The sequence below is a fragment of the Melospiza georgiana genome, chromosome 3 (assembly GCF_028018845.1).
Source record: "Melospiza georgiana isolate bMelGeo1 chromosome 3, bMelGeo1.pri, whole genome shotgun sequence".
Taxonomy (NCBI): Eukaryota; Metazoa; Chordata; class Aves; order Passeriformes; family Passerellidae; genus Melospiza; species Melospiza georgiana.
Genome location: NC_080432.1, coordinates 33,577,441 through 33,603,975, shown reverse-complemented (window position 1 = coordinate 33,603,975; position 26,535 = coordinate 33,577,441). Strand labels below are relative to the sequence as shown.

At 41.5% G+C, this 26,535-nt stretch overlaps 1 protein-coding gene across 12 annotated transcripts in view; it reads right to left on the bottom strand.

Annotated features, from left to right (window-relative positions):
* Positions 1–26,535, bottom strand: part of ESRRG (estrogen related receptor gamma) — a 372,206-nt gene that overhangs the window by 224,720 nt on the left and 120,951 nt on the right. For 3 of the 12 annotated variants that reach the window (XM_058020257.1, XM_058020256.1, XM_058020255.1), the window contains one exon: positions 1,256–1,409. The exons of 4 other annotated variants lie outside the window; for them this stretch is intronic. In XM_058020257.1, coding sequence (XP_057876240.1) covers positions 1,256–1,290 — 35 coding nt within the window. In that variant the 5' untranslated portion in view covers positions 1,291–1,409. Of the gene's footprint in view, positions 1–1,255; positions 1,410–23,737; positions 23,810–26,535 lie in introns of those variants that run through there. 5 more of the 12 variants (XM_058020263.1, XM_058020262.1, XM_058020268.1 and 2 more) reach the window with 3 other exon arrangements.

The window sequence follows — 26,535 nt, the reverse complement described above, 5'->3', positions numbered from 1 at the left end:
ATTAAGATCCTAAAATAAAGTCTGAAAGAAAGTCCTAACTCCCAGGCTAACACTTCCCTCCTGTTGGTGACAGCATTATTGCCCCTGGGACCTGGGAAATGCCATATATGGTGGCCACAGGGAACAGAATGCGTGTGTGAGCCATGAAAACCTGAACAAGGGCTCAGGAGATGAGTGTGACAACTTGCAATCCTATCTGGTATTCAAAGACAAACAAACAGAGAAACATCCAAGTGGGAAACACCATCAACAGCAAAAGGCCAGACTTTACTTATGCCACCTGAGCAAAAGCCATGGACATGCTCAACTCTTCTACTTCACTGTAGCTTTTATTCCTTCAGTAAAACTTGCAGGTGCACAAAGCTACTTTATTTTTAAGTATATAAATGTAAAATTGACTAAAGACGCATGAGTTTACCCTGCTGCAGAAGCCAATTGCCACAGTAATCCAATATGGTGCATGTTGGACACATGATGATGGCTGATATTCTGCAGTCAGCACATTTTAAATTGCTTACTGGTTTTGGGTTTTAAGTTGCTCACCAAAGACTAACTTTAGTGATATTTGGGTTGGGCTTTTGGGGGGATGGTGGGAGAGAGGGGAGTGGATGGTATTAAATTTAATAGAAACAAATCACCAAGGTATTACAAAAACAACAGTTAATTTACCTGCTGCTCTAGAGAATAGCTTGGGAATATAAATTTTAGCTTTCCCATACCTACAGCTCTAAGCTAAACATTAGGTTGTCCGAATTGTCTTCATTCCCTGAACACTACATGTGAGAACTTAATTTTGTGTTCTAGCATTTTAAGTAGAGTTGCTTATATAGTTAGGAGCCACCTTAAAGCTCCTCAGAACTATTCTGAAGTAGAAGACAGCCCTTCATTTTGAAGGTAAGAGTCTGTCAGCTTCTAGGGCCTTCAGCCACTAACCCTTCTCTCATCCATAAGTGTCTAACACATTCCCCTCTTAAACTCACTGAACACTTACAGCAGCCAAGACACATTTTTAAACATCACTAAAACACCGTCTCTGACGACCCTGGGACTGCACAAAGTTCAAGAGCAGGAGCAGAATTTGAAAGGTTGGTTTAGAGATTCAGCCTGAGCCCTCGGTGCACGCGAAGGGACACACTCCAGGGGGCAAACACCCCTCCCACAGCTGGCTGTGGCCTCCCACCCCCCGGCAGCTGCGACGTGCTCGTCCCACCAGACAAATGGGAGGAGAGGGAGCGAACCCCCTGCGTGGACTCACCATCCTTTTCTAGTCACATTCACTACGCATTGCATTAGAAAATCGTAACGGTGTTAAAATATTTTGGCAGGATTTGTTATGGCCAGATCACTCACTTCCTTTGGGACACACAAAGCCTCCTCTGGCAATGAAACAGCCCAAATGTCAGCAAATCCTATAGAACAGAAAAGGGTCTGTCAATGTAAAGCCTAAATGAATCTCCAGTTAAGCAAAACAAAACAAAACTGTATAACATAAAAATGCACATAGAGAAAAAAGAAACAACCTAGAAATATGCACTTTGTATTAAGGTATCTTTCCCCCCCCCCCCCCCCCCCCCTCCAGAAACTTTTGAACAGCATTACAATGAATTCATCACAAGGTGCTATTAGAGCACAAGCTCCCTCCAAGTGTTACCAATTCACGGACAGATTAGGGGGCACATTAATAACATAGTTAATATGAAGTGTTTAGAGCCTTTACGTCGGTGACAAATACGACTCAGCCAAATTTCCTGACCATTGAGGCCACGGAGGAACAATTTGGTAGATTTCATCAACAGTTCTAATTATGTTCCTGTCAAGTCGAGAACAAAGTAATCCATAACTGGGGGGCTGCTCGGAGACAGTGCCACGTGAGAGTAATTTATGCCCAGGGCCCTCGCTGTAGTTAGTGTGCACAATGCTTGACTAACAAGTGGGTTCAAAAAAAGGAATTTATTAGGGAAAACACAGCCCTCCAGCCCTGAGCAGCTCATCAGGTGCAGGCTTAGCAGGAGTTATGAGGCAAAGTCTTCTTGTTTATGAAAGCATCTAAAGTCCAGACTGGCCTCAGCAGGTTTAAACCACAGGATTTTAACCCAAGGCTTCTGCTGGAGCTAGGCAAGCCCACTGCCAAGGCCAGGGTGCAGCCCAGCCCCCTTTAAAATCATCTCAGTCCTTGGGACAGTGGCAGTACCACCTCAGAGGCCAAGTGGTACCAATGCCCTTTTGCAATCCTATAAATAGCCCACTAATGAAAGATGCAAAGGCATTATTAGTAACAGTGAACTAAAATGTCACAATACACAATGTGTTTCTTACCACAGCCCAACTGGGAAACAGGCTGAGAAAGGGAAAGGGAGGGGAGGAAGGTAAATGGGGAGAAGCTGTCATGTAATTTTGAGTCATTTTCCACTGTGATCTATATTGGGATATGGCTTCTATCCTTTCAAACAGGATCATTTTATACATGACACTCTTGCTGCATTTCACAAAAAGGCAGGGATGTCTCCCTAGCGCTCAAAGTGCAAAGCCTGGCAGCAGTCATCCAGGATCAGTTACTGGCATATGCAGTGAGATGTTAGAGAAAGTAAAATGATGGATTCCAAATGTATTTAAGAACATTGTCTGTAAACAGAGGGTAAAATAATGTTGGCAAAAAATTAGATCCATGTGAGAAAGACAAAGCACTTAATGGGTTTTAAAGCATCGTTTTCTGAAAGTTCTGTGTGGCCCCAGGAAGGCTGACTTCTTCACCCACATTTCCCACTGCTAGAATGGGTACAGGTATGCAGATTCGTACCCACATGACCTATCTTGCCAATGGATTTTAGGCTATAAAAATGCTATTGGTTTCACTAAACTATTGGTCTTAGTTACATTTTAAATTACTGGTTGACCACTGGCAGAGAGGAAATGCAGAAGTTCACCGAAACCCTCAGCTTCTCCTTTCATAATCTACTAAAGTTTCTTATCCAGATTTGCTTGAACCTGTAAATTCTCTGATATCAAGTCTAGGGACTTTCCCAGCACTTACTGAGTGGGACAAGATTCATCTCATATGACTGAGGTGTCACAGATTTATGATTACTTGCCCCCAAGGATGAAAAAAAAGCCCATTTAAAAAGCAGTGGTGGCTTTGCAAAGAGGCAAAGAGGAAAGGGAAGAACGCAGACCCATTCTGCAGATGTGAAAACAGAAACCTTCCTGCAAGTCAGGGAGACAGTAATTCCGAAGCCAAGCAATGCCTGGACGTTCTAATTCCCAGACTCGTGATTCAGTCACAAGACAGGCTTCCTTTCCCGGTGAAATGTCATGCTGCCGCCTGCTTCTGCTACAGAACACATCCTAACCAAGTGTAGCAAAAGCATGATGATCCCATTAAGTATCTAACATCTAATACCTTGTGAAAACTAATTTAGTGCTTTATCAAATCTCTAGTTTGTATGTAGAGCATAAACTGGCTACATTTGCTAATAGGGCAGATTGACCCGTCCCATATATTATCAAACTACATCAAAGTCTGCTGGAGGACGTAGCCTTAGCTACTTATTATCCCTTGCATTAACTCTCTCACTAGCTACTCAGCCAATATATTTTCCTGTAATACATCTGTCATGATTTTGCAGGGAAATCAGCAATTCTGAACAGTGCAGCAGTTAGATAACAGGACTAAACCCATCATGGTCGCCCGGCTTTCCAATCTACTGCTAATTGGCATGGACAGAAGCCCTTAGAGCTGGGCTTGCACAACAGCACACCATTGCTGGGCCCCAGAGATTTGGCCTCTTAGTTAGATTTGTATTTTTAGAGCTTGAGTCATTTATATGATTTCTTCACGATTGATTATATGCAAGAGAAATAAAGTTGGATGCCAACACCTTCAGATTTACAAGATTTTTTTTTCTTCCTTTTGGCAGAAAAAGGTTTTATTTTGCAAGAGAACATGTGGCTTAGTAATCAGGAAAAAAGTGCTAGAATATTAGTAACAATAATGTTGGCAACATTAGATACAATGAGAACATCTTTCTTGGCTTGAATGCTATGCAATCATATTCCCACGTGTTTATTTAGGGTCTTACTTGTGGCACTGTATAATGAATTATATATCTGAAGCCATGTTTCTAACTGTCTGGGAACTTGCATCTATGGCTAATAGAGGGTCTGGATGGTTGTTTTGTTTTAAATTAACAATTGCTACTATTTTCTGATATATAGTGTTTGTCTTTGGACTTGGAAACTCTGAGCCATTGTACATGGGTCTCTTACTGACCTTTCTGACCATTTAACTACCTGTCATCACTGGAGTTAGTGGTGGAATATGAAAAATAAACTAAAATAACAAAATAATCTCTCTTCAAACAGAAATCCACTCAACAGAAATAAAAGATTCTTTCACATTGCATATGCAATTGTGTGTAGTTCTGAAATAAAATTATATCCATCACACAATCCTAGTTGTTCACATTTAATACAACATTTATTTTCTCTTTTTATGGCTTCTCAAGCTCTCTCATCTTCTTTTCCCTTCTAACTTCTGTCCCCTCATGTCTTTAAACACGAATGTAAACCAGTAAAAGGCATTTAGGGGGGCATGTGGAGGTATTATTAGGCAGTTTGTATAGTTTCTTGGTGATCCCTGATCCCATTGTTGATGGATCATTTTTAATCCAGAGAATATTAAAAACTGCTTACAGCCCAGCTGTGGTTTAGTATCACCAACAAAGGCAGGCCAATGCAGTAGTTTTACTACAGAGTAAAACTTCTAACAAGTAAACTTTCAGCCAGGGGAAATAAATTAGACAACAACAACAACAAGGCGGGCAGTGAGTTAAAACACCACAATTCTATGTTACCGAATTGAACTACAAGTCTTTGCAGCTTCATCCCTCCCCCTTTCCCTTGCCTCTATATTTTTCTTCTTCTGTTTTTATGTTGAAATCACAGGAACTACGCAGCCTAGCAAGGCTGTAATCACTCAGCGGGAACCTGGCACAAGCACAATGCAGCCACAGCCAGGCAGCAGGGAACTGAAGGAAATCTCTCTCTCCCTCCCCCCCAGCTTTCTTAAAAGGGGCTCGGCGTGAATGAATCTTCCCGGTAGCCACCAACAATTTCTTATTCCTTCCGAGCAATCATCAATTTCAGCATCAAGTGGTTTAGTGGCTCTACAACTGGTAGTGGCAGCGGAGTAAGCCCAGCATGCAAACGTTTTGGCTAATTTAAAACCCTTGTGCTGCCGAATCAAACATGACAAGACAACAGTAAAAAGAGAGGCTATTATCCCAAATGAGAGTCGGCGGATGGCTGAAATTGGCTTGAGTGGCAGAGACAAAAGAGGTGGAAGGAGCAGGGACAACCAGGCATGATAATAGCAGATACAGCGTGCACTTTCTCCCCCAAACCCCAGTGCATCCACACGCATCCCATCTGGAGGAAAAAAGGAAACATTTCCAAGTTTCATGGCCAGGAAGAACACACTTAAGAAGATTCAAAATAAATTAACACCTGGTCAAGCATCTGCCCCACGGATATGGGGAAATGTAACTTAAGAGACTTCAGGATGTTAGAGTTCCTATTGAAAGGGAAATTAAAGAGTTCCCTTTCAATAGGAACGCTAACACCCCGAAGACAAGACCTGTCATTTCCTACCTGAATTCATGTCCTGCTGCCCCAAGTTCATTCCCATGACTTGAGAAGCAACTGAGATAGGAGAGAATAACTTCAAAATGGGAGAAATCTGTGGCGTGGCTACTCATGAATAGCTGCTACACACAACCAGCTCACAAAGAGCCCAGATCTCAAAGAGCTGCTGGGGAGGAAATGTGGAGGGCAAAGGAATTAATTTTGTAAGGCAATTGGGAGACCACAAGCATTCTCACGATGTTGAGAGCCATGAACCCTGGTGATGGCTTGCAGCTCACAAAATGATGACCTGTGGGATCACTGGAGAGCAAGCAAGTTGTCTTTTGCAAGATTAACAATTTAAAAGTGCTGAAATTAATTTTGTTTAATAGCTGTGGGTGCAGACTCCTTACAAAGTAGGTTGCAAGGTCAGCAAGCCTCCTAAAGCCTTTTAAAATGCAGCTTTTTATAGGGACAGTAGATTTAGGGTGGCTTAGGGCTTAAAGATCTAAAAAGCAAAAGAGGGGTAAGAGGTCATTTCCTACCACTTCCAAATCTTGGGTGAAGACATGTTCTCTGTTTTGCTTCTCACTATGACATACAATTATTGGTTCATTCAAAGCTGCTTGAGGCAGTATCTGTTTCTTAGCGTACACAAAGTGAAAAAAGACAAAACCCTGAGAACCAGATCAACCAGCACACAGCAGGCTCATCAGACTCATACTGGAATGTGTCCACCTGTGCTGCAAAAAAGCAGTAGGAGATGAGAAAATAAATCTGGGAGATGAGAAAATAAATCTAGGAGACTGAGAGACTGGGAGGGGAAAGAGAAGGGCAGGGGGAGTGCTCACACCCATGCCATCATTCAGAAGTAGTTCACCTGTGATTCACATCTGCCTCCTCATACGAGATCATTACACTCTAAATTACTGTACTGTACCGAGTGTTTCAAGGAACAGCTGGGCTCAACACTAAAACCAAAACCAACCATTTAAAAGGGATGTGCTCAGCTTCACACCCTAGCACATGTGAGCTATTGCTCACAACACAGCAGAATCTGCTGATTAGTGCTCCCTTCTAGGACGCTCTTCTCCTACATTTTTGCCCACAGCATCCAACTAACTGCACAGGTAAAGTTCAGAGCATGTGCCAGTCCAGGAAACAGAAACAGGGAATGAATTTTGCACCTCTGTGTAAGATGGTCTGAATTTGCTGAAATCAAGCAACACTGCCTTGAAAAATATTTGCATTGCATGCAGGTGGACCTGTGTGAAAGGTGGACTCTGAATTTAAAGAGCAGTCCAACCTCAAAAAAGCATGCACCCTAATGCAAAGAAACATTCTGTATGTATAGAAACCCACTTGGTCTCACAAACATATTCAGGGAACTGAGAACCCTGGGGGAGGACACGATCACAAAGGACACAGCACATGGGTTTGTTTCATCCTGTCCCCTTCTTTTAAATCATTTCCCTCATAACATGAAGGAAACATGTGGCTAAGTTTTCAAAGAAAAACCAAAACCAGTAACACGCTAAGCATCAGGCATGCCAGCTGCTCCTAGCAGCCTACCCTGGGGACAGGTAAGTGTCACCCAAGAGAGAAACCTGTGTCACCCAGGCATGCAGAACCCTCCAGCATTTGCAGTGTGTTTTCCTGTGTAACCAAACTTCCTTATTGCAATCCTGTAGACAGAGGGGCCCCTTCCCTGGCAATATGATGGTCATTAGGGAGGACAGAATTAATTCTGCTGCGAGCCTGGCGCTGACAGTGGCCAGAGTGAACACACCAGCCATTTTTCTCAGCCTCTTCCACAGGGAGTTGGAACAAAGAAAGAAGCTCTGGGGAAATACTGAAGGCATTACAAGAAAATAATTTTAGATTCATATGAATACTGCCACCAAACACTGTGTGCTTCCAGGCTGACATATGCTAGTGTATAGTTTAGCGTTTGTTTAGTTTTTTCATCTCAAAGTTGAATTCATATCCTCAAACAGCACTCCAAGACAAGTTCAGTTCACAGTTCAGCAAGGAACTGCTTAAAAGGCAAGCATGATACAGGTCCTTAGGGCAACTCATCCATCCTGCACTTGGATGGCATTCTCCACCAAGGGACCCCATTAGGAAGGAAGGGCAAAGTGAAATCCTAACCCAAAGCAGCCTGAAACAGCACCAGCTTACTTGTGTAGCAGCGATGGATGAGCCTCCATTTGTCTTCAAAGCATGGGAAGCCAATATATCTGCTTCAGAGCAAACTCAACTTTACTTTCCAACCTTGTAGTGTACTTAAAGCTAAAATGTATGTCATCTTTCTATCCGTGGATAAGGCAGCAAAGAAGTGTCATCCCAGACTCCAATTAAACAGACTGGAAGTGATGCACTTCCAGTGCAACTCCATTCAGGAAAACACCCTGAGATGCACTGTTTGAAATCAATTGCCCAGGAAGGCATTGCCACGAGCTACAAACAGCTTCCCTTCCCCTCCACACAATGGAATAAACCAGAAAAGTCTTATGCTAGTACAAAGCTTGCTGGAAAACACAGTTGCTGTAGGAATGCTATCAATACCAGAGGTATCACAGATCCTACTCTCCCTGCAGAAGGTTAGGCCCTTCCAAGCAGGAAGAAACAATATGTTTGTTCTGTGGCCAAAGTAATTACAGACTTGCGTATATTGCTTTATATTTCTCTCGTCATAAAAGAGCTTTGTATTGGTGTTGAACAAGCTGAGTTATGAGACTGGAAGTCTCCAACCTAAGCTTAGGTCTGGCAGAAGTAGAAAGAGCTTCACTCACTTCAAGAAAGGTGATTCTATGTAGGTATGCCAAGACTGAACATAGCCAAATATTCAATACTGCCCATTAAAATATTTAAGCTTAAACAGTGGAATTCCCTCATGGATAATATATTAAAGTATATCTCTTCAGATACCTCTTCACATGTTAGTGTAGCAATGATACTGCAGGAGGAACTCCCATTCTTCTTCCATGGGGGCAGCTCTAAAGGAGAACACAGATTCAGAAACTGTAGCGTGAAACATGCTTGAGAGAAGAATATTATATTTTTGAAAGCTGGTCACCTGCTTATAGGAATCTCTATCCAGGGCTCTTACTTACAGTTCAGGGGTATCTGTTGTTGCAGGTGAGATCCTCCTGCACCAAGTGCAATGAGAGAAGACCACCATGACCAACACACACTGCAGCTCAAAGGGACCAGCCAGAGAGCTGCTGGGAGCACATGTATTTATTGTGCTCCAGCCAGGAGCCTAAACCAAAAGGTGACCCTGTCCTGGTGTAGCACCATATCACCTCCAGCGCCAACTAGGCTGACCAGAACTCGATCTATCTGCCTTCCTATTCAGTTCATATCAGGAAAAAAGGAGAGAGCAAAAAAAATGAGAGGGGAAAAAGCAAGCAAGGTCAGGCACTTATGTTTGAGCCACATACCTTATATGAGTAACAGCAACAGGGACCCAAATCCCCAAAGCAGAACCAGAAACTGCCTCCTCCTGCTCAATTCACAATTAATGTTTACAACTCATCTCACTCCAAATGCCAGACCAGTTCTCTTCCTGTCTGTGTTTTAAATCACAAAAACATCTCCCACCAAAAGGCTTCTCACATACCTGTATTTACTGTCGCTGAAGCCAGTGAGAAGGCTAATCTAGGTATTCTGCCAATTTACAAAACATAAGTAGTGTGGATGGAGAGATGTGTTTCCTGCTAAGGAAACTCACAGGGTGTCATCCTAAACTCCAAAAACCATATGGATAAGATGTCTAACAAGACTGTCCCAAACCTCACATTTAAACTCTGCCTCAAAATTTTTATCTTTTTTTCCCTACATGGCAGACTTTGTACAGGTCCTGGCCAGCAGGACAGTGGAAGAAATTCAAGAGCCACAGTCTTCCATCTGCTTCTCCTTGGGATCAAACATTTCTCACAAAACAAATGTGTTGCCTCAAAAGCTTTTTTTCCCCTCAACCTGTAAAGTTCTAAAGATGTCTCAGAAAAAGTCTCCACAGCCTACTAGAAGATGACAATGAAACATGAGGTCCAACCACCTCCTCACCATTGCTGTGCCTCAGCACTATGTGCCCATAGTTTAGCACTATATTTGAAGGCCTTGCAAAAGAAGTGGGACAGGGCAGAGCTGGGAAAATGAGACTGAGATGTTGACAGAAAACAAAAGAATGGAGACCTAAGTCAGACAGCTTCGATTGCAAATGATCTCCATGAGCTTCTGCCTCTGTGTGACACAGAGGAAAAGAGGTTGCTCTTTCTCTGAGACACCAAAAATATGAGATTCCACCTGTGATTTTTAACAAGCAAACACACACACACACACATATATATATATATACATAAAATTACGTAGATAGTGAATATTAATTTTACTGAAATCATTGCCATACTCAAGATTATTAAGCATCAGTTCCATGAGAAACATCAAGCCCTGGTCATGATACCTCATGTTATTCTCTTCACCTCAACATCTTCACTCCTAACAATCACAAGCCCAAGACACACCATACCCATAATGGTTTTCCCAAAGCCATGGTAAGACTCAGATCAATCTGATGCCTGTTGCAATGCTTAGAAATGTGGAATACTTACTATTTTCTTTGGGAGAGAAAAAAAAAAAAAAGCAACCTTGCAGTCGCCTTTGAACTTCTGTCTGTACCACTGGGATAAACACACTCAATATCAGGGAAAGAAGCACTAGGAGGGCTTTTATGATGCAGAACACGAAAAAAAGAAAGGGGAAAAAAAGGTGTTACGACATGTCCTGTTCCTATTCTGCTAATATTTTTCTTTTTACATAAAGCCTCCTTTTATTAGAAAAAATGTCCCATTATTTTCAACAGGATTTTAGGTTTAGTCTAGGTAGAGGATTTTCAGACCAGCCTTTACTGCAGCACTAAAGCACGTTAAGAATATTGAGCCAATTAATCAAAGCACTCTGATTCAAAAAATAAAAAAGTTTTTAAAAAATCAAGAAAACCTGCAGCTCAAGAAAAAAACCAGGGTAGTAAACACTGAATTAAAATTTTTTTGCCTCTTTTCCTTCAGGTATGTAGAGCAGTCATTGGGGAACAGTCCAAAGGAGCTGAGGAAACGCATCACTGAAAAAGCATGGCCAGGTTACCATTTTGAGGGAGGGTGTTGTTGCTGTTTTGTTTTGAGGCGTTTTGGGATTTTTTCTACTTTTCACTTTTACATGGGGATGAAGCACACACAGAGTTTTGGGACCTGACTGTGTTATGGAGCAGGAATGACGTGCCTCCAGCCCTGCTCCACAAACCATTCCATCAGCAGAGTCTCCAGCAGGTCGGAGACGGACTAACTTTTCCAAGGTATTAAATTAAAAGATGTTGAATTAAGTTAAACGCCCCACATTGAACTGACATTTCCCTTTTTTAATGCAAGCTAAGATTGATGAAAAATACCACTTATCTACATTAAGGGTCAAACTATCCAGCAAAAGAAGCCTCTGGTTCAGCGCGTCAGAGCAAAGTCAGTCTTACATAATCCGGGGACCAGAACGCGGATCACATTCTGATGATCCAATTAATGGTGGGATACTTTGCAATCAGCCAGGAAGCAAGGCCCCTAACAGATTGTGGGGCTGTAACATCAATTTCTTAAGTGCATTTAAAGGATTACAAATGTTAGTCCTGGCTTGAGATTGAAACACCTATTGAGGTGCTCTGAACCACATTACAGTAATTGGGTACCTGAATTAATGCCATTTCTTCTGATGGGCGAGTTGAATACATCGGAATTACTGATTTCTTTTGCTGTGTTTTACTTTCAGCCTTTTTCTTCTTATTCTCAGAGCATAAATCTGAGGCAGAATACCTCTTTTTTATCTAGATAGTTTTAATTACAGACCTGAGGCACCCAAATACTGTCTCAATTTCACCTTCTGGATTGTTTAGGCGCACTTTCATTTTTTTTAATCTTTTATTTTGCTTATTATTTTACCATGCTATGACATTAAGATGGGAATTTTTTTTCTTGAAGCTTCAGAGGTAAGGGGAAATAGGTTGCTGAGACATGGAGAAAGAAAAGTGTGTTTTTTCCTTCCTATATCCCTCTTCCACTATGTAAACCTTTTTATGCATGCACCAGATATCATTTGCAGTTTTGCACCTCTAGAGAGCTAGAACTAGGGCTGCCTCAATTAGTCTTCTATTCCTTCTGAGGTCAGTTCAAGTAAAGGTCTCCATCATATCAAACTGGCAGGAATGCTAACTACCTGGGTATTTCAGACCATACAGGGTTCAGCTAAAGAGCTTAAAAACCACGTAGCTGCTTTCAAGAGTATTCAGAGAATATACAGCATAAAGCTGTATTTGTGTGCCAGAGACTAAATTCAGTCAGTGTTTAAAATCTGAAATAGGTTATGGCACAGGTTTGTTTGTATGTCTTTTCAGCCAGGCAGTGTCTCTGTTAGACCACAGTACAGAGCATATAGGACACATGCATTTTCCTATTGGATCATCTGGGTTTGGATAATTAGAGTTTTAACGGGGAACTCCATCCATTTCTGTCCTCAGCACTGTGGCACTGACATTTCAGCGACCTCAGCGGTGATTTCTCACTCGCAGCTAACTGGAATGTACACAACCATGATATAATGCCCACACTGTGAAAAAAGAGGTGAGAAACAGAGCGTGGAATCCCAAATATTCCAGTCCGCTCTGTACATTTCATTTATCTGGTTACAGCACATCAGGCTCAGATATTGGTTTAATTACTTTTTTGAGGTCTTATTCGCTATTAGTTGTAAATCTATATACACATGCTTACTTTAATTCTCATGTGTTATATATCCTTTCTGAGGTATTTCAACTTTCTGTTTTTTACTCAAGACTCTGTAAAGAAACTGTGATGCTGCAGTGATTCTGCTTTGATTTTGGTTTTGCTTAAGATAACTGTAAACAGCAAAGATACAGGAGCTATTTATCTTCCTTGCTGGTTAAGAGGAAATCGTAGCATATACCTTAGGGGAGCTAAGGAAGCACAATGATTTAACAAGCATGTGAAGGAAAGAGACAGCTTCTAATTCAATAACAGAAGTTTCTGATGCTCAAGAAAAAGCAGTTTGTATGGTTTAGTCAGATAGTCTTTCGCAGTTAACTATTTTATTTTATTTTTAAATCTGTTTCCCACCACATAAGAACCATAAGATTTAGGAGCGGTCACTGGGGACCTTTCAGTTGTGCTCCTTCTTTCTCTTAAATGGTTTTGAATGTTCCTTAATTTCCTATCTCCATTAACATGGGATATTCCTAGAGTTTAGAAGTAACCTCTCTGAAACAAATAAAACCTATAAATTGCCTCCACATAAGACACGATTAATCAGAGGGCAGACCTGGTTTCATTTTAAGGGCCACACGTTGAAGAAGGGCATAAGGTTTTTCAAAATGTGTCTTGCAAATCTCAGCTACAGTTTCAGAGCAGCTTTTGACTCATTAGATGGTGCTGGCTGAAATGATTTACATACAGATAATGACAACGCAGACCCCAAGGACTAGTTAGCTGTTTAGCAGCATATACATTTCATATAACCACTTCCATACATCTAGTTTTAAATTCATTAACAAAAATTAATTGCCACCCAGTGGTCTACATTACCCTGCACACAGCTTCAATACACTTTCTAAATTACTGCTTTCTGTCACTCCTCCCAGCAATCTTACAGACAAGTTAAACTTTACTGCCTTGAAGGCATTGACGACCAATTTGTAGCAAAGCTCGTGTTTAAGTTAGTGAGAAATAACAACTGAACTTGAGGAAATTTGTCTTGTTTTTAATATCTCATTACTATTTTGGAATAACAGAAAACTTTCTCCCTCTCCCCCTTTGGCAGAAGCACAGTGGAATCCTGAGGGCTCCCCTGCAGAGACACCAGCAATAACAGCTCCAACACGCTCAGAAAGCCCTGATCTCACCAGCATTCATCTTGGAGCCCATTCAAAGTTTACTGAAGCCATAAGGAAACTTTACATTAGCTCCAGCATTCTTCAGTTCAGACCTTCCAGCCCTATTGCCCCCCCTTCTCCTCCCCAGACCCTAATTGAGCTCTGCTGTGTGAGCATTAATAATGTTGTTATTGTTGTGGCACATCCAGCATGAAGTGACTCGTGATAACGCTGTCCAAACGTCTGTCTGCTTTTTTACGGCTTGGGTAAGGAGAAAAAAGTTCCTTTTCATAAGTAATTAACAAAAATTAGTCTTGGGTTTTTACAGATGCATAATGATTAGGACCCAAGGGGGAGGTAAGGTTCACTTTTTAGTAATAACATTTAATGGATAAAAAAAAGAAAAGTCTTTCCACACTCTTTCCATCATATTTCCCAAATATTTACAGTGTACACCTCGGGTTTGAAATAAGCCAGGGAGAATTAATGCATTGCTTACACTTGGAATCCGAGGTGGCCCCGTCCCAGCAGGGCAGTACAATGTGCTGTATCTTTCCCTTCTCAGCACTTATCTTAATCTTAATAACTAGCCAGACAACTGACTCCAGAGTCCTGGGCTTATCGACTGGAATTTGTCACATGCACACAAGAGAAGACAAGAAACGCATTATATAACAATGCCATACAAATCATTATCTTTTAATATTTAAAAGTATGTATTCAAAGTCTGATATGAGCCCATTTTGGTTGAACTCAATTCCACTGGTTGTTATTAAATTTGATAGCAAATGAACAAAAATACACTTGTAACGTATTTATCTGCAGAAGAGTTTATTTGCAATAGATCAAAAGGCTGCTTCTTACTGCATTTTAGCTACTGCTATCAAATGCAATCTGCTTTTTAAACACGCTTTGATATGGGAAGACTATTTTCAAAACAGGTTAATAGGAAACATATATATTTATTTTTTTCCCAAGTCTCCCAAGCACCAAGAAATACCCAGAGCACGAACAGAAAGTCCATTGCGCCCTCACTGTGTGCCTACAGCACAATTTCTTTGAAACAAGTTTATATAAGCAAGAGGAATACCATTCCAACTGCAGCCACCAGGTGCTTGGGACCATGCTCTTAAAATTATCCAACAGACCTGAATTTTGGATCTGGAGCCTCACACAAAAGGGCACTTTTCACCAGGAGGCAGAGGCACGTGTGGACCACAGCACCAGGGGTACTCTCTGCTGCAAGGCTGCTCTCCTGAGGGGACTTTCCTGCTTCTCCCTACACCTCCATGGTAAAAACTCTGAGTATCCACACAAGGTGGTGAGAGGGGAGCAGAAGCACACAGAGAGTAACACTTAGGAGGCCATTCTTGCAGAAAAAGGGGAAAGGACAATGGTTTTAAGCACACACCCTGTCAGTATTCCCTCTGCCTGCAGCAGCGTAAGAGAGAGGATGGGTACTTCACCCACTGCTGTAGGGGCATGAGTAAATGTATGTATTGTAAATATATGTGTGGCAGTGAAAGATCTTTGTATTGTATTAGTGACCCTGCCCTGATTCTGGTTATTGTAAATGGGCTGCAGCTGTGATGTCCTTGATTGGGCAGCAGCTGTAGCCCATGGAGGCAGCTGAGATAAAAGGGGGTGAGGTGGTCAGGGAGAGCTTTGGTGAGGAGCCCTGACTGAGAAGCAACAACACCACTGCTGTGAAGATCTGCTGTGAGAAAACCACCCAGAAGGTATGAGGCTCTGGAAATATGATATGCAACAGTATGAATAGAACACACTGCAATTATTAACAAGCAGGAGTATATGAAATGAATACAGGTTAACAAAACTGCTGTAAATTTGCTCCTCTCCTCTGCTTGCTTTGCTCCAAACCCAGCCTATACAGCATTCCTCATGCCAAGTATTACACCCTCAGCGATGGGGTTCACCCAACACAGGATACCACAGCTGAGCTCAGACTCATTGCCACTGCCAGATTTTTCCAAATATCTTTTCCATATTGAAAACTTTTGAAGATTACCCTAGGCCAATCTTTGTGTTAAATCACAAACCACAGTGAATCAATTAGTTAATCAATCCCATCAGGCAATCAATTAACATGAACTAAGAAATCCCTGAGCAGACATATTCTCATGTGAAGAAAGGTCACCTGCTGGGGCCTTTATATGTCTGTTCATATTAGTTTAAGCCCAGGTTCAGAAGGAGAAATTTTCCTCTGATAACAGTTCTTTGTATTGATGTGTCAGCACAGACACCTAGTCTCCGTGTATGTCTGGCAGAGAGTGTCTCTATTTTACTCGTGTAATAACTAGAGGCCACTTTCAGGAGACGGAATCTGAGATTTGTGCTCTGATGTGGTGAGAGATGAGTCCTCTTTCGGTGCCACTGAAAGGACTTTGTACCAGGCTTTGAAAGGGTACCTTAGCAAAGGAGGAAATGGGGCTTTTTCAGACACACACCTCAGAAACTGCAAGTGCAAGCAAGTTTGCCATCACCCCCAAACACTGAATCAGTATCTTGTAGTTGTGTGGTAGTTATCACTCAGGGATGACTCACAATTCAGTGATAAATCCATTCATTCAGATTTGCAGCTGACCTGCAGCCCAAGAAGTTGAGGTCACCACTGTTCATCAACAGGGAAAGCTGAATTTTTGGGTGGGAGGAAGCAAAGCCACCAGCACACACAAGGCCCCGCATCAATATCGTGGTAAAGCAGAAGCTTCAGCAGAGACAAAAGGTGGTGGGCAATGTGAATTCTGTGAAATCAATGTCAGGCCTGCAGAATCCTGCTTGGTGACCCCACCACTGCTGTCTGTTTGGACGGGGCTGTCCTGTGGAGCTGCTCAGCAGCACAAGTTTCTGTGCAGGTAGCTAAGGAGTGTGGCACCTGGTCTTGCACACCTCCAACCTCTGCCACAAGCTCAATGTCCCTTCTGCAGCACTCCTCTTCCACTAAACAAACTACACACTTAGCAGAAAACAGGGTATCAAATAAAGGCTGGCACTGCTCTTCTAATCACAGCCAGAGTCAGGGGGAGAAAGAAAGATGCCTGAACAGTGGAGAATTGGCCTATCTTGGGATGGGGGGGAAAAATGCAAAGGTATGAAAATGTATTCAACAATGCTCTCAGTGCTCAGATCCAGCGGTGACAGGGCTATAAGCAGATGCATTAGGCTGGAAATATATCAAGGTTAGATTAAGCTGCAGAGTTTCCATTTTATTAATGGTCTTCAATCTGACTCCTTAATAAAATGGAAACCATTTGTAAAATTTTGATCAGAATCCACACTTAGCTTTCAAGTGCTTGCAACCTTTGGGTATATTCAGGAACAGATTTCAAACAGTCCATGCCTAAAAATGAAGGTGAGGAGGAGATGAGGAGAAAATGACTCAAAGTGAATCATACCTTGGAGTGAATTATTATGTAAACTGTGATTTAGGCTAAATAAAGAAATCATTAGGACAGCAGGGGGTTTTTCCACAAATCACAGATATGTTGGACCACTGCAGTATCTGCCATAGGTGTAAAGAGAAGAGTAAATATCTGAGATGCCTATATTTAAATATTATCCTCAATGCCATATTAGAGCTACTGGAGAGTTGCTTTGAACAAGAAAGAATGAGAGGCCAATGGGCTAAAGAAGGAGCGGGAACTGCAATTAATGCAATGCTGCATCATTATCAATTCATTCAAGTTTCTTCCCAGCTGCTGACAGAGAACAGAAGAAAGAAAAGTTTTACCTAACAGCTACTGGAGAAAGAAGTGCTGTTGGATAAAATAAAGGTGACAGGTAAAAGCATCAGGAAATATCACACCACAGTTCCCTCTCCCATGCAGAAGGGAGCCTGCATAGAAAGAAGTTCACATTTCTAATGTAAAAAGAAACTGAAACTCATATTTATATGAGCCATAGAATAATTTCATTTAATAACAATCCTGCCAGAAGGGAAAAGGCAAAAAAACCTTGCCAGTGCATATGCTGTGCTGCTGCACTTCTTCTATTTGAAACCCAAAGAAGAAATCTTAAAGGAAATAATATTTGTTATAATATGGCAGGCTGTGGGTTAATTGACTGTTAGTTACACACAGATTTCTGACATAATTTCAGGTAGACTTTTTCTCTGGTGAGTGATTGAATTTACTGAAAACAGAGGACTCAAGGTCTCCTTTTCAGCCTTTGGAAAAGGAGAATGGCATCACACAAGATCTCCAAACAGGATCAGGATGTTTTTAAAAATAAAAAAAAAATACAAGGAGAACAGTATCACCCACACTGGCTTACAGCCCTCAGTAAGGAGAACATTATCCAAGGCCACGGCCTTTGTTAGCAAGCAGCGACTTTTCCTAACACTTGAACCTGATGACGTCTATCCTAATAAAGCTTACATCCTTAATGAAGCATGAGCACTTCCTCTGGGAAAGGCCCAGAACTATCAGGAAGGACAACATGGCACTGTAACAAATTAAGAGTCTGTTTCCCTCCCTTTGACTTTGATATCTACTTGGATGACATTTGCAGCACTTATGGAGAATAGGGTATGGAAAGAAGAACATTGATTAGTCTAGCCAGTTTATCTTAGGACACAAATCTGGAAATGTTTAACAGAACTAGACACTGTCACTTCATCTTATACCTCATGCTCATGGTGACCCCAGCTGAAAGTATGGAACATACTAATTCAGACTAACTGAACAATTTCTATAGGGGACACCTCCATCTGCTCTTCACAAGGCATTTGTCTGCACGTCCACAGACTACCTGGCAAATACAAATGCAACACAAGGCAAGCACAAGTGACCACTCTATGGAGCCTGTCAGACACATGGGGTTTTGATCCAGGACAAGACAGGCAGGTGAAGGAAAAAGACAACGTGTAGTTACAGAAATACTATTGTTTCACAAGCCATACTTCCACAAAACTGTTTCCTCATAATCCAAATAAACCAGCCTCCTCATATGTTAGGGTCTTCCTGTTATCACACATGCTTTGGCATTTTGGCAGGGTGAGAACCACCTACACAGAATATTTTAGGCTGACACCTTCTTGAAACCACACCGAAGTCAAAAAGATAGCTGGGTCTCTAATTCCCATTTCCCTCCACTACTTGAAGTTGAGTAGTAAGATGGCACAGCAAAGCTGATAAATTCAGGTGTTCACACTTAAAATAACAAAAGACAGGGCCCCTCTCTGAACTGAACTAGGCCAAGTGAGTCGATATTTTGAGGGTTTTTGGGAGACTCCAGCTAGACTTAAAACGAGTGCTTTGTAGTGTCCATCTCGTGCTGAAAGAGAGGGTATTCAGCATGGTGCTAATCCAATGCAGCACACAAACGAGCAGTTTATTTAAAACAAAACTTGATCCTTATTGGGAGCTGAGATATTTGAAGTACACACAAGTAAAACTAATTTAACCTTTGAAAAGTTATCTCCGGAGGGAAGAATAGAAATCCCTTTATAAGATTTTTAAGCACTGCAATTATTGACGAGGACTATATTACTTCAGTTTTCTCTGATCAGAAAAAAAAGCAAAGCCACAGGAGACATCAGCAGCTGTCAGGCTGTTTTCCAACTGCAATGAGGTAGTTTACAGTGGGCTTGTGCCAGTCTCTTAAGACCCAGTTAAGAAGCCTTTTTAAAATGCCTTAAAAAGCCAACTCATACATTAATCAAGTTGAGCTCTCATCCATACTTACTGCAATACATCAACTACCATGTCTTTTTTTTATTTTAATAAATTCCAGTTGACAGCAGACACCTTATTAAGGCTCACTAAAATGATACAATAAGTAAAAGGCTATTAATATTGCTTTTTTCCCCCGCTGCTATTGTCTTGCCGCACTGGTCTGCAAACAAATTCAGGCTGCATTACAATTAATGCCAATGGAACTCCTTCTAACGACTTCCAGCTTGCTAATTTTTTACGCTAATAATAAAAAAAAGGCATTGCTATGCAAGAACGGCCCCCTTTTATCATGCTCGCATGGCACACTAGAGAGCTCCTGCCATTGTTCACATGAAAGACAATTAAACCCAGGAACATCAAACCCAAAAATGACAATCTGCTAACCAGCACTGGGTATTGCTGAATTCTTTTCTCTATTTTCTGAACTGATAGAAAACAATTCTCCAAAGACGTTTCCCTCTCCCATGCCCACCCTTTGGAAAAAAAAAAAGTTTGAAATACTCTCGCTGATTTATGCATCTCTGCTCAGAATTTATTAACTGGCTGGGGCCAATTTCACTCTCAAACGTCTATTGCCTCCAGGTTTGAATTCTGGACATATTTCAAGAAATGCAATAATATTGTCCACATAGCTTCATATTTAAAAATCAACATGATTTTTTTTCATGGTTCATGTTTTCTGAAACACAATATAAAATGCCAAAGGCAGGAGGATAAAGCTGATGTGGTAACAAGTTTATTTCTCCCAATCTTCTAGGGAGAAAGATGGAGAGCAAAAAGGGTCATCAGGTTTGCTGCAAATTAGGTGCATTCACAGTGTTAATTTAGAATAAAGGTAACCACTTGGTTTTTGTTCACCAGCTGTCCTGATTGGAGGCTCTTCCTTTGCATAAGCCCATACCTGTCCCAGCAACTTGGGCCCCAGTCCAGTCACTTTATTCTGCAACACAGTACATTCATATTTACCTCAAGAAGTCCAAGAAGCTAGAATCACAGCAAATAGCCATTTAATATTCTGAATATTCATGTTCCTGGTAGTTCAGTGTGTGCATGCATATATGTGGGAACATTATATACACGAAGTTAAGAAGCAATTGGTAACCTGCTGATTGCTACAGATTTGATAGGAGTAATGAGAGGCAACACTTTGGCTGAAGGACACAAATCTTTTGAAAAAAAAGTCTAGATTACATTTAGTACTGAATCACAAAACTATGTATAAATACCAGACCTTATAAACATGCAGAAGGAGAAGGAATTTATATTTTTGAGGAGAAACTAGGAATTCCCATCTCCTTTTGCCTTTCACATCTTACTTCCTACCCCCTTAGGCTGAAGGCAATCAGGCCTTAAACCTGTCACCTGAGCAGGCTGGGATATTTCAAGGCCTCTGCTTCAGACCAGAGAAGTTGTGGTAAATTCTACTTTTGGGAGAGAAGAACATTTTTGTGTTGTTGTCTAATAGCCACTGAAAGCTGTGGAGTGTTAAGAACATACCCCAGAAAAGACAGATTAGTAGGAAGTGGCCAAAAGAGGCCATAAAACGTGCATTAAAAATGCAATTCATCACATAACTGTGCAATTTGTCAAATGGATATTGTACCTTTCATAGTGTCTTTCGGGACAGAAGCAAAAGAAAAAGGCCTGGGAGATAACAGTTCTATTCCTGGCTCTGCTACTAGTTCTCTTTTTGACCTTGGGGAAGGCTTTTTAGCCAAAACAGGTGGACTGTTTTCCACTTCTATTATTGAACTTCTAACTTCATTTTGATTAAGTTCATAGTTGGACTTCAAAATCAGTGTCCTGAAAACAGAGAATTAGTAGGCCCCTGACACCAAAATCTGATTTTTCAGCCGTCTGTTAGCCAAGGTGTGAACCTACATGTCTTTATGCATAAAATTGGGAAGACAAAGCTAACATCTTAAAAGAGATTTCACAAGAATTAATTTGATATTTACACAGGTGTGATTAAATAGGTATGGAGGTATTTAATTGTTCTACTAAAATGACCCTAAAATAATTGCTAATCTGTTCTCTATCAGTCAGGGGGCTGGATATTTGCTGGCTATGGAATAGCATCAGCCATTAACTGGCAGGTTGGGCTACAGAAGCATGGAGCACGTGGTCCTTGCCTCTCACACCTGTTGTGCTTCCCAAAGAGGATGCATCTCAGTGGCTGCAGGAGCAAGGGCAGAGAACCTGCTGGAAGCAGCTCTGCTGCTCTGAGCTAGTGCTGCCCTCTGCTCTGACCAGTGGTCTCAGCACAGCCTCACCACCCCCAGAACTGCACTCACTGCACCCATTTCAAGAGTGGGAAAGCTCACATCACCTCTCTAGAAGGCAGTAACCTGTTTTCTAGCACCAGTTTGGCCCACAGTTGTGCTCCATCCAAACACATGTTATTTGGGCCCCAATAAACACATTTACAATTCTTCCATCCCCAACTTAACTTTTCTGAGGTATCAGCTGTCCTGTCCCCTAGAATGGCATTTGTGATAAGGACAAACACACTTGCATTAAGTGCATTGAAAAGTCTTTTTGTATCTGGGTTGAGACCCGTGGAGCACAGCCTATGATCTGTCTCCAGTAGTGAGGAAGCCAAGAGTCACTGGCACCATCCTCACCTACAAAAATCCCCAATTTTCATGGGTGAGGAGGCTGCTGTGCTTATCTGGCACCCTGTGCACTTAGTGGACAGCCTATCCAGGGGGTGGCTGTGCTCACATTCCACCTGCAGCTGCCCCTGGGTGCCACCCGTGCAGGCAGAGGTCTTTATTTCTCCTCAGTGCTAGAGACTCCAGCTCTACAGCAGAGTGCAGGCTTTCACTCTGCATCAGCCAGCTGCTCTGTGAGTGCCAACTGCGTGCAGGGGCTGCATGTCAACCACTGCCATTCCTCAATACAACTCACTTGCACTTAAAAGACACAATAAAAGAAAGGAATCTCTGTTTTGCTGCATTTGGAGAGGCATGGGGGGCATTTTGTATGTTTGTGATTTGTTTTTGTTTGGTTTTTTTCCATCCTAAAGAGACAAAACAAATTACAAGTAATGAAAACATCCGCTTCTCTTTTGCATGGTCACACAGGCACTACATTTGGCTCACTTAGACACTGTGCCTGAGCCAATTTAGATGTGACATCACAAACAATTATATGACCCCCTCAAGTCTACAAAAATACCACTATTTTGTCCACAACATTCCAACTTTGCAGCTTATTTGAGCCCCACAGAAAGTGTAAGAAAGCAGACCTGAATTAATACTGCTGAAATCAGAAGCTAAGTTTCTATTAATTTCTTCACAAAAGAAAAATAAAGGGAGAAAATTAACAAGTCTGACATCAAAGATGAATTTTAGCATTGCCTACCCTGGTGTCAATCAATAACAAACCCAAAGAGTTACTCTAAATTAATGCAGATAGAAAATGAAAGTAGACAAAACCCATACAGACTGTAATGAAATTGCTTATTGATAGTGCTTCACTTACTGTCCAAATAAAAAAGGAGTATATGACCAAATTGTTCTGTACACATTCCCTTCCTTTTAATTACAGAGTAAGAGCAGCAATCGTTATCTCTTCTATCAACTCACTGAGATTTATAATATGGCCTGCTCCCCACACTTAAGACAATATAACCCTACACCACAGCAATATTGTAGTGCCACATCCTGTATCCTAGCAACGGTTTAGGGCTTGCATTTGATGTCAAAATAATGGGTCCTGCTTAATCTCTTGGTTTTTTTAAAGTAGGGGGTAAAACACTGAAATCCAGGAGTTCAAGGGGAAAAAAATCACTGAGAAGCATTCTAAAAGCAGCCCTATGGGGTATATACAGATGTGCACACTCTGATGTGTATGGCTAAATAGATAACCACATGTATACACAAAATAGATGGTCTCGTTTTTGTCTTTAAATTGTTTAGACAGGAGTGAAAGCTGAGAAATGGAATGATGTATATCACTTTCAAGATACCAAAGGCTTTTAACAAATACAATCTTCCTCCTGCTTTTATCAGTTTAGTGTCTTCTGTAAAAACATGACTTACAGTCCCAGTTTTTCCTCATTTAAATTTGGTCCTAACACCATATTAAAAGAAAAATATATTCCTGACTCTCTAATTTCTTGTGCCTCATCTATCTTCTTTCAAAGATTTGTTTAAAACATACTGATTAAGTCATCTAACTCCTAGCGACACTCTCCAAGCTATATCACAGCTGAGATTTTTCTGTATTGACTATTTAAAACATCAATTGTGATGGAAAAATCCAAATGGCTTGGTTTGTAAGAGCACCAGGGATATGTGGTAGTACCCAGTAATAGTGACCAAACAGAATAACAATATTAGGCATCTCTGCTGCAGTTCAGAGACTGGAAAGCACTTTGAAAGCCAAGTATTCAGGTCTGCATGGCTGCCAGAGAAGAATACACGTATGTATGATGCACACATGCATACACCACTTCTGCAGAAGAAAGACACAGGACCAAACTCACAATTTTAAAGACTGAGGAAATGTGAAAAACTGACAGCTATGCTGTTATAGTCTTCCCCAGGCAATCCAGTCTTCCTTTCTATTTGCACAAGTTTGCAATTCTTACTTTGAATGCCCATGGGAACACTGCAAAACAGGTAGGGGAAGAGAGCATCAGCCATCCCGTGAGCAACAAGTAAATAGGGTTATGTTGAACCTGTGGGTTTCTAAAGACACTTGTACTCACACAGCTAAGTAGGCTTGGGACTATTTACTCTTCTTTGCCCCAAGGCCTCAACAGAACACAAGGAACAAAGATTGTTTCAAATTGTGTTTGGGTTTTTTTTTTTAATATTTCCCTATACATCACTTAAAAATATACAGGGGAAAAAAACCCCTTTCTCTCTGAAAGCCCCTGGTGAGGGTACAAACCAGCAGAAGGTTTTGTACAGCAGTCACTGCCCATCCAACAGCTACATTAACAAACCCTCAAACACCCACAGTACCACAGCTCTGCCCTCTCTCACTTCACCCCACTAATCCACTCCCTTGGGGAGAGCCACATCCAAACAGGCAGCCCCTGAAGCGTGCCCCCAGCACCACCTAACCCCAGCTCTGTGGGACCAGCAGGGACAGAGAAATGAAGAAATGGGAGGAGTCGCGCTTGGGTGCCTGGTACAAAGAGAGAGCCACTGAGCAAGAAGAAAAACACTGCTCGCAGGAGAGCAATTTCTTTTTGTTATCCACAATATTTTACTTCTAGCTGCAAACCTGGAGCTTGAAAGGAGCCTTGTGAGTGCTGTTTATTTATTTAAACCAATTCTTGCAGCTCTGCTTCTCTGTAAACAATACTGAGGTGAAGAGTTTACAGGAGCACATTGTCCAGAGTTCAGCACCAGGCAGCACCCAGTTTGGGAGGCTTCCCCTTCCTTCTGTCTCTAAGGGAACTGTTTAGTGCGTGGGCACATGCACACAGCAATTCACCTTTCTCTGCAGTTGTCATCACAGCCATTCCCTGACAGATATTATTATCCCCTGAAATGGTGCGTGGACAGCCCTATCCCCTGCTACGCTGTCCCAGTTTTATAAACTGCAAATCTGGGCAGCTTACTCCACAGGAGGAAAAAAAATACAAATAAAGCTGTTTAAAAAGAACAGCTGGGGCCACACTGCTGCATTAATGTGGCCCCAGCAGAGGAAAGGCACCATCTCTCTGTCACTCCAGGCCCTTCCTTCCCCCTGCAGTGACACCCCACCCACCACCAGTGAGCCCTGCCACAGCCTCACTGGGCAGCAAAGGGGGGCCCAGCAGCAAATCTTCTACACCTAAGCAAATGAGATGTAAGTTGGGAAGGAGGGTCAAGGATCCCTGTGGCACAGATTCCCTCCCAGCCAAAACCATTGCAAGAGAGCCCTATGAGTTTAGGCAACACTTGCCTCAGCTTGTGCTGAGAAACTTTGAAGATGAGCACAGCCTTGTGCACCCACCTGACCAAGCTCAGCCCAAGCACATGTCTAAGGACTGATTCAAACTGAAAGTCCAAACAGAAGAGGTTTAAATGCCAAGCAAAGTCTGAATTAAAATATATGTTTTTTTTTCTTCCAGAGCTATGTGATCCAACACAGGCTGGCAGTAAATGGAAAACAAAAAACCAGAGCCACTTACAACACATTTTTCAAAGGACAGCACTGCAACAGGGTCTCTGATCAAATGGCCATTGTATGAACATGAGTCTTACACACAAATTGCGTCTCTGTGTTTCCAAAGGAATTTTAAAAAACCCACAAACCACAAAAGCAAAACAAAAATACCCAAACCACACAATTTGCTTAAGTACTCATTTTGAGGGCAAATATTCCCTTGATCCATAAGCAACAGAAAACTTGTAAACTGGGGGACTATGCAAGTTTTCCATCCTGGTGTCACATAGCCTCATTTCCCTTAGACAGGCAAAGCTAAAATGAGAGGTTGGTAAGGAGAATACCATTAGCAAATGGTCTGACCCATAGGTAGATGGCTTGCCAGCCAGCTTTTAAATAACTTGTTTGTATAATCTCTCAACACACACCTGCCTGAAGTAATTTGTCCCCTTTTTGGGTGGGTTTTTTTTTTTTTTTTTTTTTTAATTTTAGTTTTAGGTGTTTCTATTTTAAAAGTAAAATGGATTTTGTTGACCCTGCAACAAATAAGTTCCAAATTTTGCTGGTTAATTGCCATTTAGCCACACAAAACCCTGAGTTTCTTTTCTTTGGCCAGATGAGCAAAAAAGCCATAGACATGTTGAGACTATTTAAATTCCAGTGAAAACTGAAATCTTTAAAGAAACAACAGAGCAGCAAAGTATAGGGATTTAAAAAAAAAAACCTCCCTTGAAAAATCAGTCTCAGCTAAATCACTATTTGGTAGAAACTCCTTTGGTATATCTGTCATTTTGATACATACCAGCTTTTTGCTTAGAACAAAAGGGACAGAAGTGTTTAGTTACTATCACACTGCACACAATAACACTTCTTGGACATCCTTAAATAAAACCTTAAAAAAAAATACAACAAAACTCAGGCTGCTTATAGATGACCAGCTCATGAGGCATTTAAGGTTTTTCAGTTAACCTTTACAGTCACACAAAACATATTTGTATCTTGTGGTCACAGTGAGATCCCACTTTATCATCTTTGATTTGCTTCTTTCTTGAGAATTTTCACCTGGTTTTCCAAATCAGCATCCCATCACTGAAGTCATATAACACCACCAGTGTATGGCAAACATGAGATTTGGAAATTCACTGTACTGCAGACCCTCACTGAATAACATTCAACCTC